Source organism: Jaculus jaculus, chromosome 12 (genome assembly GCF_020740685.1).
Source record: "Jaculus jaculus isolate mJacJac1 chromosome 12, mJacJac1.mat.Y.cur, whole genome shotgun sequence".
Taxonomy (NCBI): domain Eukaryota; kingdom Metazoa; phylum Chordata; class Mammalia; order Rodentia; family Dipodidae; genus Jaculus; species Jaculus jaculus.
In genome coordinates, this window is record NC_059113.1 from 67,898,869 (window position 1) to 67,911,857 (window position 12,989).

Below are 12,989 nucleotides of genomic sequence, written 5' to 3' on the forward strand. Positions count from 1 at the left end.
CGCTCACATGAACACACACGCCATATTAAAGAAAAAAAAAATGGAACACTTATATGGAAGGGTTGAGATGTGGACACCTGAGCTCTCAAAGCAAGTCAGAGGTAGAGAATGAACTTTTGGGAGACACAGCACTTAAATTCAAATCCTCGTCTCCAATTTGGCCAAGTATTTCGCTCTGAGGACCTTAGTCTTAAATCTGCATCTTATAGAAAAATGAGGATACTCTTCGTAGGATTGAGGGAGGATTAATGAGTTCATAATCCTTGCTTGGCAGTTTGCTGTTACTATGGGCATTACATTTGCCTTGTGAGCACGTCCCCTTCGGGTCCACTTTTCCTCATACAGTTTGTGCAAAAGAAACGCACCAACATGTGTTCCAAGCCTGTAATTTTTATAGTTGTTTGCCTTGGTCACCTGCTAAACCATGTTAAAATGGCCAGCACAAACCAGTTTCATTAATAGAATAATCGTGAACTACTCGGTGTACAGATTCATTGTGTTAAAATTTCACAAAATGAGACACATCTCTGTTTTTTGTGTGGGCTCATTCACGTCATACAGCTCTCATTTACTGCCGTGTCCGCTCTGAGGCAAGGCAAGGTGATTCTCAAATCTGTGGTGACCTTGGCGCCACTGTTCAGGCCCGCCCCACGACCCACGTTTCCGCTCTGACCCAGGCCCGCCCGTGACCGCGTCCAAGTCCCGCGGGTTCCTGGGTGTGGCTTAAGAAGCGAGTCTGAGGCGCCTGCGCCCTGACGTGTGACGCGCCAGTTGACGCAGGCGAGTGCCGCCCGCCCGCCCTTCGCGGCGGTCCATCCTCCGCCCCCTGGGCGTCCGCGGTCGTCGGCCCCGCTGGACCCGTGGCCGGGCGGCGGGGTGAGGGTGTGCGCCCGCGGTGAGCAGCGGTCCTGCGCAGCTCGGGGCCGCCGCGCCATCAGAGCACCTGGCCCACGGTGAGAAGCCCACGAGCCTCCGCGCTGCGGGGCTGAGGGGTCGGCCTGCCGGGTCCGCGTCCCTGAGGTGGGCAGCGCCTTTCTCGGGGTGTCCGGGAGGTGTGTCCGGGAGGTGGTTTGTCCTGGCCGCGGTTCTTTGCCAGCCTTGCGGCGCCGGGCCTGCGCCCCGGGATCGGGTCCGGGGCGAGGCCTGGAAGCCCTGACAGCCTGGGCTGGACGGCGCGCGCGCGAGCGGCCTGCGGCCTGCGGCCAGCGGCGAACCCGGACCCTGAACCCGCCTCCTAGGGTCGGCTGTCGGGAGGTGGAAAGCTACGAGCCGGATGCGTTTGGTGTTAGGAAGTGATGCTTGGCTGTCTGCACTAGGGAAGGAACGTCTCCCTGGAAGAAGCCTTCTCTTCTGGTCGTGGGAAGGAAAAGAGCAATTATTTTCCTTCCTGAGAGTACTTACTGTCTCCCTTATCCCATTGGACAAAGTGTTGCCTGATGACTAGAGATGTTTTATGTAAATTTCCTGTGAACTAAGGGTGTAAGTTTCAGGAGGCTTCAAGTTCACCCAGTAGCATTGCGATGAGGCTGACTTGCTCAGCTAGATAAGTAAACTATGAACATAGATGAATCTATCATAGTACAGATCCAATGAACCCTTGGCTGGTATATGCTTTATGTACTTATATCACTTCATTTAATCAGCAACATTTTGTAAAGTATTACTCCCTTATATAAAGTATTATATAAACTTTCCAAATGAGAATTAAAGTCCGTAGCTCTAAATCACAACTTGTCCACAGAGTCGGATTCAAACCTGACAGTCTGACTCAGTTAGAGATACTTATTCTGTGTTATCCAAGCCTCTTAAGGTTTTACAAGGTAATTGTTATTGGGTAACATGTTCCATGTGCTCCGAACAGAAAGGAAACCAAGGCACCCTTTAACAGCAAGGATTCATCAGTTGGAGAGAGAAAGATTTTCAAGCCCACACCCTTGAGTTGTCTTGAAGGTAGAATTGGACCACCAAAGCCCTCAGAGTCCCACCTCCTGCTCTGTAAGAACAGTGGTTTTAAAACTTTTAGAAAATCTAGTCATTATTTGTGTGTTCATGTTTCTAAATCATTTAATTAGAAATTGTTTCACCACTATTAGAGCCTTTTATAATTGGTTAATTTGCCCTTTTCAGGTTTGTAATATGAAACACAGCAGAAGAACCTTCTGAAGAGAAGAGGAAGGATACATTTCAGATTGAAATAAAATTGGGTACAAAATTTTTTTTTTTTTTCAAGGTAGGGTCTCACTCTAGTTCAGGCTGACCTGGAATTCACTGTGTAGTCTCAGGGTGGCCTTGAACTCAAGGCGATCCTCCTATCTTTGCCTCCCCAGTGCTGGGATTAAAGACATGCACCACTATGCCCGCCTTGGGTACATACTTTTGCCTAAGACTTAAAAAATACCTAATTTAGTTAAAACTCAGATAGAGTAAAGATGACTTTCTGTTTCATTTGCCTATGGTCAGGGAATGGAATTCTAGTAGTAGTTGGTATATAATGTAACTTACAAGTCATTTTATCTGATTTTTGGTTTGTTGATAACCTGACAATTAACTCACCTGTTTAGCCTGTGCATTGGTAGTAGAAAAGCAAGGCTACATTACCAACTGTCAGCATGCTTGTCTCTCTTCTGCTTGTTCATAATCTGTCCATGTTTATAAAGGCTTTTAAAAAGTTTATTTTCTGTGCCCAAGTCTTTCCCTGTAGCCCAGGCTGGTGTGGAACTACTTGCTGTCTTACCCTCCCAAGTGCTAGGACTATAGGCTTGTGCCATCCAAGCTTCAAGTATATATTTTTATTGTGAGTTTTATGGAGAATAGTTGAAGAAAAGAGCTAAAAATCATGGTTAAAAAGTAATTTAGAGGGTCTGAAAGATGGCTCAATGGTTAAAGGCACCTGCATGGGAAGTCTGATGGTCTGGGTTCAGTTTCCCAGAACCCATGTAAAGCCAGATGCACAAAGTGGTGCATGCATCTGGAGTTTGTTTGCAGTGGCCGGAGGCCCTGGTGTGCCTATACTCATTCACTCTCTGGTTCTGCTTCTTTTTCTGTCAAATAAATAAAAAATATTTTAAAAAAGTAGTTTAGTACATTTAATAGATATTTATGGAGTGCCATATAGCAGGCTTCATTTCAAACTTCTAGTAATAGAGCACTAAAGTAGTGAATTCCTTTTTAGGAGGCAACATTTTTGTGAACTCATTTTCTTGCTGTGGTGTTTACATAAAAGACTAGAAAATGAGTACTGTCCCTGAAGTAATTGCTATTTTTTTTCTTTTGGTTTTTGAGGTAGCATCTCACTGTAGCCCACGCTGACCTGGAATTCACTATGGAGTCTCAGAATGGCCTCGAACTCATGGCGATCCTTCTACCTCTGCTTCCCAAGTGCTGGGATTAAAGGTGTGTGCCACCACTCCTGGCTACTAATATTTTTAATAAGCCTCTCAAATTATTTTAGCTAAGAAATTAGGGGACCTTATTGCTGACTTAAGGTACACTGGAAAGCTAGGATTCTTTTAGACGTTAGCATCCTGTTGTTTTTTATGTTTAAGACACGGGAAAATTTTTCTTGGGAGGTTAGGAAAATTCTTTTTTATTTATTTATTTTATTTTTTCAAACATTTTCTATGATTGTAAAAAATATCTCCTGGTAATACCCTTCCTTGCCCCCTTCCCCCTTTGAAATTCCATTCTCCTTCATATCCCCTCCCCATCTCAATCAGTCTCCCTTCCATTTTGATGTCATGATCTCTCTCCCTCCTCCTGTGATGGTCTTGTGTTGGTAGTGTCAGGCAGTATGAGGTCATGGATATCGAGGCCATTTTATGTCTGGAGGGAAGGAAAATTCTTTAATTTGAGAAAATTTCTATTCCAGAGGAAATTGAAATAGAGAACTAGGCACCAGTCTGAATGCCGAGTTGAAGAGTAGGGAATTTGGAAGCCTGGCAGTCACTGAGAGGCTGTCATTAGAATCTGAGACATGAGATCCAAAAGTAAAGCAGTGCAAACAGGAAGTGAGGGCTGGAAATAAGAGTCAAGAGATGTAAAGCAGATAGGATGGGTGAGTTTCTTGGGCTGTACAGGAGAGTGAAATCTTGTGTAATTGCTAGCTACTGTTGTGTTCATGCACATAATTAATGGTCAGTCAACATCTGTAGGATGAATGAAACAAGTTCTTTAATAATCTGACTTGAGAAATTGGATTCTGGGGTTATATACTGCAGTAGGCAATATAAAAGAATGGTTGACCAAGGAATGTGATTGGAAGAGATGAATTTACTTTGGGCCATTAATTTCTAAGCAATGTCATTAGGTAACTGTGTGTATGAACCTGAATTGAGAAGACTCAGTTTGAAGTGTAGATTTTAGAGACATAGTTTTCTGAAGTTTAAAAAAATTGTTTCACTAAACACTAAAGGTTAGCCAGCAGCATTTAGGCAAGATTAGAAAAGTGAGGTTTGCTTGGGGCTGAGGAGATAGTCCAGTAGACAAAGTGCTTGCCTTGAAAGCATGAGGAATTGAGTTTGATCCCTGTTACTTATGGAATGTACTGTATGTGTCTATAATCCCAGCACCAGGGAGAGAGAGAGATGTGGGCTTGCTGCCTAGCCAGTTGGTCTAGGCCAGTGAGAGTTCCTGTCTCAAAAAAGATGGATGAGGGCTGGAGATAGTGGCTTAGCAGTTAAGGCATTTGCCTGTGAAGCCAAAGTGCCCAGGTTTGATTCCCCAGGACCCATGTAAGCTAGATGCACAAAATGGTACATGATTGTTTGCAGTGGCTAAAGGCCTTGGTACACCCATTTCCTTCTCTGTCTCCTTGAAAATAAATAAGTAAAATATATATGTATAAAAAAGATGGATGACATACCTGATAAGCAACACCTGAGGTTGTCCTTGGGCTTCCATTTTCCCATGTGCACTTTGTTCCCACATACACATTATGAACACACATACACACATATACACTTATATGGTTTCCTGTGCTAAAAATTCTTCCATATATAGCCGGGCATGGTGGTGCACCCCTTTAATTCCAGCACTTGGGAAGTACAGGTAGGAGGATTGCCATGAGTTTGAGGCCACCCTGAAACTACATAGGTCATAGATCATAACATACATACATAGGTCAGCCTGAGTTACAGCGAGACCCTACCTCAAAACCAATAAAAAAAAGGAAAAAAAAGTTCTTCCATATATAATGTACAGGATATATATACAAATATATACACATACATATGTATCTGGGGGGGGTTGTTGTGATGCTGAGTATTGTGTCCAGCACCTCATGCATGCTGAACATGTATTGTATCATTTAGCTACGTCCTCCATCCCCAAATTTTCCTAGCTTAGATTATATTAAGATGTACTTCACATTTATTGAGTTTACTGATTTACAGTGTTTGGGTTGTCACTGCCATATTTGAATATTTGTTCTTTGTTGTATTTGATTTTCTTCCAAGAGTCATTCATGTTCACATTCATATTTGTGGATCTCTATTATTTGTGATAATTTAATACTTTTTTGATATACCAAAAGATTTGGTTATGAAATTCTATTGTTAAATGTATGTTTTTTTCTTACATATTATAAAGAATGAGACAGATTCTAATTACTGTTTTACTACCATGAATTATTATTTTAAAAAAATATTTACTTATTTGTTTGAGAGAGAGGGGGTAGGGGGAAGAGGCAGAGAGAAAGAGAGAATGGATGCTCCAGGGTCTCCAGCCACTGCAAACAAACTCCAGACGCATGCATCCCCTTGTGCATCTGGCTTATGTGGGTCCTGGGGAATCAAACTGTGGTCCTTAGGCTTTGCAGGCAAACGTCTTAACTTCTAAGCTATTCCCCAGCCCTCATGCATTATTTTAAACTTTATTTAAATAATTTTTCTTTTTTTGAACTGAATTTGCTTTTGTCCTTTTAAGAGTTTACCTATCTTGAAGCACCACAGGTTTTTGTGATATTTGTAGGTCCTACTTGTCATTGACAATAATGCTTTGATGAATTAATTTACACTAATAAAATATGGCAATAGTTAATGGTAGAAAATATTGAAAAGCCATAATGGGCCACATATGTTACTGTGTTCCCTTAAGATTACAATATAGCTATTGCCTAGATATGTTGTAGCTTATAAAGTGTTAGCACAGCATATTAGATATTTGTGGTGATGCAGTGTAAACAAACCCATGGCTCTTCCCATTTTATAAAAACATAGCATATATACTTATGTGCAGTACATAATACTTGATAATGATAAGCAATTCTTAAGTCCTTTTGTAAGCTTCATTTGTAGTAACCCATATTATCCTATACACATACACCATTTAAAACAACCTCTTATACCATATGTTAGTATAGTACCATTTCATTTTAGATGTTTAGGTATATAAAATACTGTGTTAGAGTTGGTGACATTATTTAATAAGCAATGTACTGTACAGATTTATAGCCTAGAACAAGTAGGCTGTACCATAAAGCCTAGGTGTGTAGAGGAGTGTATCATCCAGGTTTGTGTGAGTATACACTGACATTTTCAAAACAGTGAAATTGCCTTGTGACGCATTTTTCACCATGATTCTCAGTAATTAAGCACGGGCATGGATATATTTACATTTTAAGAGTATTAATATCCACTTTATGTGAGCATGGCAGAATTTTAGGCTTTGTATCCTGATGAATAAAAGTTTTTACCTAGAGATGGTCCTTTAAGTCACTGCTTGCTGTATGTGCAATGCTAATCTTATTATTATTAATTTTTAAAATGTATTCCAGGGCTGGGGAAATGGCTTTAGCAGGTAAGAGTGCTTGTCACATTGACGAGAGCCTGAGTTTCATTCCGCAGAACCCAAATAACCAGCAGAGCATGGCTGTTCACCTCTGTAACCCCAGACCTGTAGGGAGCAGTGTCTAAAGAGTCACTGGGGCTCAAAAAATCTGCAGCTCCACCTTCAGAGGGTGACTCAAGAAAATATACAGATGAGCTATAGAGTAAAGACACCTTGACCTTCTCCTCTGGCCTTTGTGCACCTGTAGAGGTGCATGCTTCTGCACATACATGTGCATATACCACACATACATACCATATCACTTCAGATATTACTACATACCAACAGAAATATATTCTAGTATTATCTTTTTTTGTTTTATTTATTTGAGAGTGACAGACAGAAAGAGGCAGATAGAGAGAGAGAGAGAGAGAGAGAGAGAGAGAGAGAGAATGGGTGCACCAGGGCCTCCAGCCACTGTAAATGAACTCCAGATGTGTGCGCCCCCTTGTGCATCTGGCTGACGTAGATCCTGGGGAGTTGAGCCTCGAATCTGGGTCCTTAGGCTTCACAGGCTAAGTCATCTCTTCAGCCCTCTAGGTGTAAAGCTTACATTTTATATTATGTGAAGTGTTCATTTACAGTGGGCTCATCACTTATGTTTGTGTACTGTTATTTTATTATTTATTTATTTGAAAAAGAGAGAGAGAGAGAGAGTGTGTGTGTGGGGGAGAGAGAGAGAGAGAATGGGTATGCCAGGGCCTCCAGCCACTGCAGATGAACTCCAGATGCATGGACCATCTTGTGCATCTGGCTTACGTGGGTCCTGGGGAATTGAACCTAGGCCCTTTGGCTTTGCAGGCATGCACCTTAACCTCCAAGTCATCTCTCCAGCCCTCATGTCCTTATTTTAAATATATATATATTTTTAATTATTTATTTATTTATTTGAGAGCGACAGACACAGAGAAAAAGACAGATAGAGGGAGAGAGAGAATGGGCGTGCCAGGGCTTCCAGCCTCACAAACGAACTCCAGATGCGTGCGTTCCCTTGTGCATCTGGCTAACGTGGGACCTGGGGAACCGAGCCTCGAACCGGGGTCCTTAGGCTTCACAGGCAAGCGCTTAACTGCTAAGCCATCTTCCAGCCCCTCATGTCCTTACTTTAAACACTACAGAACTGCAATGAGAGATTAGGTATTTTGGCCCCAGTCACACAACTGTAATGTCAGCTGTTACTTGAACACAGGTGAGATAGTACAGTCCCTGCTTTTAATCTATTTAGTAGGCTGCTCTCTTCCTCTTCTGAAGCAGGTCCTGTTGATCTTATCTTAAAGTGCCTCCTTTTTATCCCTCCACTCTTTCCTTTTAGTGTTGTTTGCCTTTGTCCTTGTTTGTTTATTTCAGAGTATTACAGGTTTATTGTTTACTCACTGTTGTGACCTGACAAGAAGCAGCTTCATTATGAAAGGGTTTATGTCAGCTTATAGTTCAAGGGCACGTGGGGAAGACAGCTGTAGAAGCAGGAGGCTGACTTGGTCACTTTTCATCTATAGTCAGGAAGCAGAGAGCAGTCGATGCTGCTGCTTAGCTCAATTTTTCCTTTTTAGTCATTTCAGACCCAGTTTATGGAATGGTGACACCCACAGTTAGAGGGGCTCCTCCTACCTCAAGCAAATACAGAAACTCCTTTTACAGACATTCTTAATGATTTGTTTCCACTCTAAATCTTGTCAAGTTGACAGAGATTAACCATAGATTCCTGGTTTACTAAATAGATTAAAATGTGTTACTTCCACTCATTTTCAAGTTGTTTCAGATTTATTAATTATTAATTAACATATTTATTTTGAGATAGGGTCTTGCTGTGTGGGCCAGGCTGGTCTTAAACTTGGGACCTTCCTGTTTATGGAATAGAGGGATTATAGACATGTGCCATCATTCCCAGTTTAGGTTGACCCAGAATTTGCTCCTGTGAGTCCCCTGTAGTTGGCTGTGTCTTTTTCACATGTCCCCATCATTCCTTGGGCAGGTCTTTTCTTTTTGGAAAACAGGCTCACCTTTACTTTCCCTGCCTTTTCTCCTAGGGCCTGGTTCCTCTTAGAGAGCCCTTTGGAGAAAGAGAGTTGTCTGCTCATTTCACTGTATTGCTACTGTCTAGCTATTAGTGGACATATACATGCATTTGTCACTCACTTGCTTTGGTTTTCTGCTTTCTCCTGAGTTCTCCCCACCACTGTATTAGGCAGCCTTCCTGTGAAGATGCTCTTAGTCTTCTCAAGCCCTCAGTCTCTCAGCCATGGAGAACTTGAGCTGGACAGCTTCTGGCCACTCCCAATGCTGTGGATGCTCTCCTTCTCTGGTACCTGTATGCTCTTCTCATCCTTCTCTGGTTTCACTTAGCCTGTCTGCACAAGTGAATCCTAATGAACTCTTACCAGATCCTGTCCACCGAGACTCCTGTCCCTGTCTAATGCTCATGCTGATGACTGCCGTAATCTACTTTCTGTTATGTGTCCCAGGATTGCTATTAATGCGGCCTCAACACGAATTGTAAACTTAAAACATTAGATTTTCTTTGTAAGTTGATTGCACAGTTCTCAAGTGCAAATCTTTTTGGTGAAGATGTCCCGTTACCATCAAAGTACTGGCATGAATGCAAAAGGAAAAGGAAACCAACTTTTTTTTTCCTGTTTCATCATTTGTTACATAAAGATGACATACTTTCCTTTATCTACTTCCAGCTCCTCTTCATTAAGCATTTGGTGGTGTACCACTAATTGTAGCTAAGCCCCAGCTCCTTAGGATGCTTTGTTGTCCGGATTGATTCCCTTATACCAGAACCCACCCTCTCTTACTTTAGGGCCCTTATTAAGCCTTAGCCTTCATTTCTATACTTACTCACTCAAGTATGAGCCATTATGTGATGATTTCTTCTAATGGCTTTTCATTAATCTGATATTTGGAGAAATATCAGTTGCAACTGATACTGCAGTTTTCTATCTTTGCAGTCACGATACTCTCTTCGATTCTCTTTGATGAGAAGAGTGAGTTGTTACAGTGGTGCTTGTTGGTGATTTTTGACGAGGACTGTAGATTCTTTTGTGGATAGATCACTATTTGGAATTGATTGGAAACATTTCACCTTCTAATGTGGAAATCCAATTTCAGTGCCCCTAAGTTATCATCAGTCAGTAGGCCATCTTGTCGTCTTCAGTGGTGTAGTCATAGGACACCTTTAACATGTTAAAATAAAATAAGGCTGAGGAGATGGCTCAGTGGTTAAAGGTGCTTTCTTGCTAAAAAATGAGCATATGATAGGCACATACATTATTTTACAACATATAAACCATTATAAAATATGTGAATATTTGGTTTACTTAGTATTTATGTTTTCAGATAGAGTTTCACTGTGTAGTCCATGCTGGGCTTGAATTTACCATTCTCATGGCTCAGCCTCCTGAGGAACTGAGATCACAGGAGTGTGTGATAGGCTTTACTACATTGATACTTTGCCTTCTTTTTCTTCAGTGCTATCAAATCCATATTTGCACACAATTTTTCTTAAATGATGGGTCTTTTCAAAGTATTTTCTTTGATCTCAAGTTTTGTCTTTGTTTTTAATAGCTAAAAAGGATAAAACAGAAAACTCATGTTATAAAGAGGTCCCTTTTCCAAATTTTAGGCTGCTGGTTGATGAATTTTTCAGAGCTTTGAGAAATATGAGAACATGTTTTTACTCAGTTTATAGAAAAAAGATTTAAAAAGCAAAACCATTCTTTAATGGTCTCTAGCTCTTTTACTGCTGGTTTTTCATATAAGTATCACTTTTTATATTGATCTTCTTTCTCTCAAAGAGATGTTTAGTTAGCCTTTCTAAGTTATGCTAACATTGTGATAACATATGAAAGTAGAAAATTGTAATCTGTTGTAGAATGGCATCTGGCAATATTGTCTTACTCAGTTTCAAGACTTTTGTGTTCTCTAAATATGAGGGTTGTAGTGAATAAATAGGAAATACATTTAGAAATGTTACAAGTCATTTTTGAATTACAGAGAAAACCCTGTCCTTATATATTCTTTTTGCATCCAGAAAAACATTAACTATTTTTCTAGTTTTCTGTAAAAAATAACTGTGCTACTGGGCCATGAAGCAGTATTAACTGTATAATTCTTTTTATGATTAGGTCTAACTTTTTCCCCTTTTTTATGTTTCATTTCAAGATAATTTTCTTATATAGTTGTACTGGGGTTATTATGTTGGTATTGTATTAACAGAGAAATGATTTTCTCTTTGGGATCAGGACATAAGAACCTTATTCATTAGTTTTTTAAAAAATTTTTATTTTTACTTATTTGTTTGACAAAGAACGAACGGGGGGGGGGGACAGGGAGGGAGAGAGGGAGAGAATGGGTGTGCCAGGGCTTCCAGCCACTGCAAATGAACTCTAGATGCATGCGCCCCCTTGTGAATCTAGCTAACATGGGTCCTGGAGAATCGAACCTGGGTTCTTTGGCTTTGCACACAAACGCCTTAACTGCTAAGCCATCCCTCCAGCCCTGATTCGTTAGTTTTAATGCATTCTTGGTTTATTTAAATATCCCTATTCATCCTGCATATGTCTGTGTATACACATATATATGTACACATAATATGCATGCACAGTCATATGCGTTCAGTTTGATAGTCTTATAATTTGTCTTGAACCTGTGATGGCAGATCTTTTTACTGTTCAAACTCCCTAGAATGAATCTAAACTAAGAAGATTATTATCTTGTGACATAATAGAACTCAGAGGTGTTAGCAATTGAGAGGACTTATCCCACCTAATATACAAATGTAAAATTATTAAATAAAACCTTTAGGGACGAAAAAATCAAGACATTTCAAATATGATTCATTGTCTTATATTTTAGGTAGAAATATAGACATTTTTGTTATATATTTGCATTCACATTCAAAGAAACAAATTGCTTAAATTAGCCACGTAATTCACCTTTTATTTGTTTGTTTTTATTTTATTTTTTCTTTTTTGTTTTTTCGAGGTAGGATCTAGCTCTAGTCTCAGGGTGGCCTTAAACTCATGGCAGTCCTACTATCTGTGCCTCTCAAGTGCTGGGTTTAAAGGCATGTGCCACCACACCTGGCTTAACTCACCCTTTTTTTTTTTTTTTTTAAATTTTTTTTTTGTTTTATTTTTATTTATTTGATAGTGACAGACAGAGAAAGAGGCAGATAGGGAGAGAAGAGAGAGAGAATGGGCGTGCCAGGGCCTCCAGCCCCTGCAAATGAACTCCAGACACTTGCGCCCTCATGTGCATCTGGCTAACGTGGGACCTGGGGAATCGAGCCTCGAACCGGGATCCTTAGGCTTCACAGGCAAGCGCTTAACCGCTAAGCCATCTCTCCAGCCCTTAACTCACCCTTTTAAATTTAATTTTTGTTGCAGTTTTGTTAATGTTTGATTCTAAATTCTACTGTTAACTTTTTTAGGCTTTTAGATGCTTTTTTCTGGACAAACTTAAGTAATGGATCAAAGAAAGAATGACAGTATTGTCCCCAGTATCACTCAGTTAGAAGATTTTCTTACAGAACACAATTCCAATGTTGTTTGGCTTCTTGTTGGTAAGTAGAATGTATTTTTCTTGTACTTTATTGTGTTTTCTGTGTGGTTTTTAAGTAGTGGTTGCCTGAACTTGGAATGCTACAGTACCATTCATTTGATTTAGGAAAGGAGCTTTTATATATGTTTTTGAATATTTGCTCTGGAAGGCTATTGAGCAATGTGAGAAAAAAGATAATTGTATGTAGCTTATTTTTCTTAATTCAGATTTCCTAGTTCTCTGTTCCTACCCCAGCATATACTCAGACCATTTTAGTGTAAAAGTAATAAGTCTTCATAGAAAATACATTATATAGTAAAATAAAATTTTTTTTTTTTTTTTTTTTTTTTTTGCTTTTTGAGATAGGGTCTCACTCTAGCCCAGGCTGACCTGGAATTCCCCATGTAGTTTTAGGCTGGCCTTGAACTCATAGCGATCTTTCTACCTCAACCTCCCAAGTGCTGGGTTTGAAGGCATGCACCACCATGCCTGGCTGGATATGCAATATTTTATTCTGTTTCTTTACTCCTTGTGCACTAGGCAGTGGGTTCTACTACTCATAATTATTTTGTATACTATTCTAGAGGTATTTTAGGTATACTGCACACAAATAATTCAGA

At 40.3% G+C, this 12,989-nt stretch overlaps 1 protein-coding gene across 8 annotated transcripts in view; it reads left to right on the forward strand.

Moving 5' to 3' along the window:
* The first annotated feature begins 891 nt into the window (after window positions 1-891).
* The window catches only part of Kiaa1109 (KIAA1109 ortholog), a 240,137-nt gene continuing 228,039 nt past the window's right edge, over window positions 892-12,989 (forward strand). For 7 of the 8 annotated variants that reach the window (XM_045130867.1, XM_045130873.1, XM_045130872.1 and 4 more), the window contains exons 1-3: window positions 892-953; window positions 2,128-2,204; window positions 12,260-12,391. In XM_045130867.1, coding sequence (XP_044986802.1) covers window positions 12,295-12,391 — 97 coding nt within the window. In that variant the 5' untranslated portion in view covers window positions 892-953; window positions 2,128-2,204; window positions 12,260-12,294. The other variant, XM_045130868.1, reaches the window with a different exon arrangement.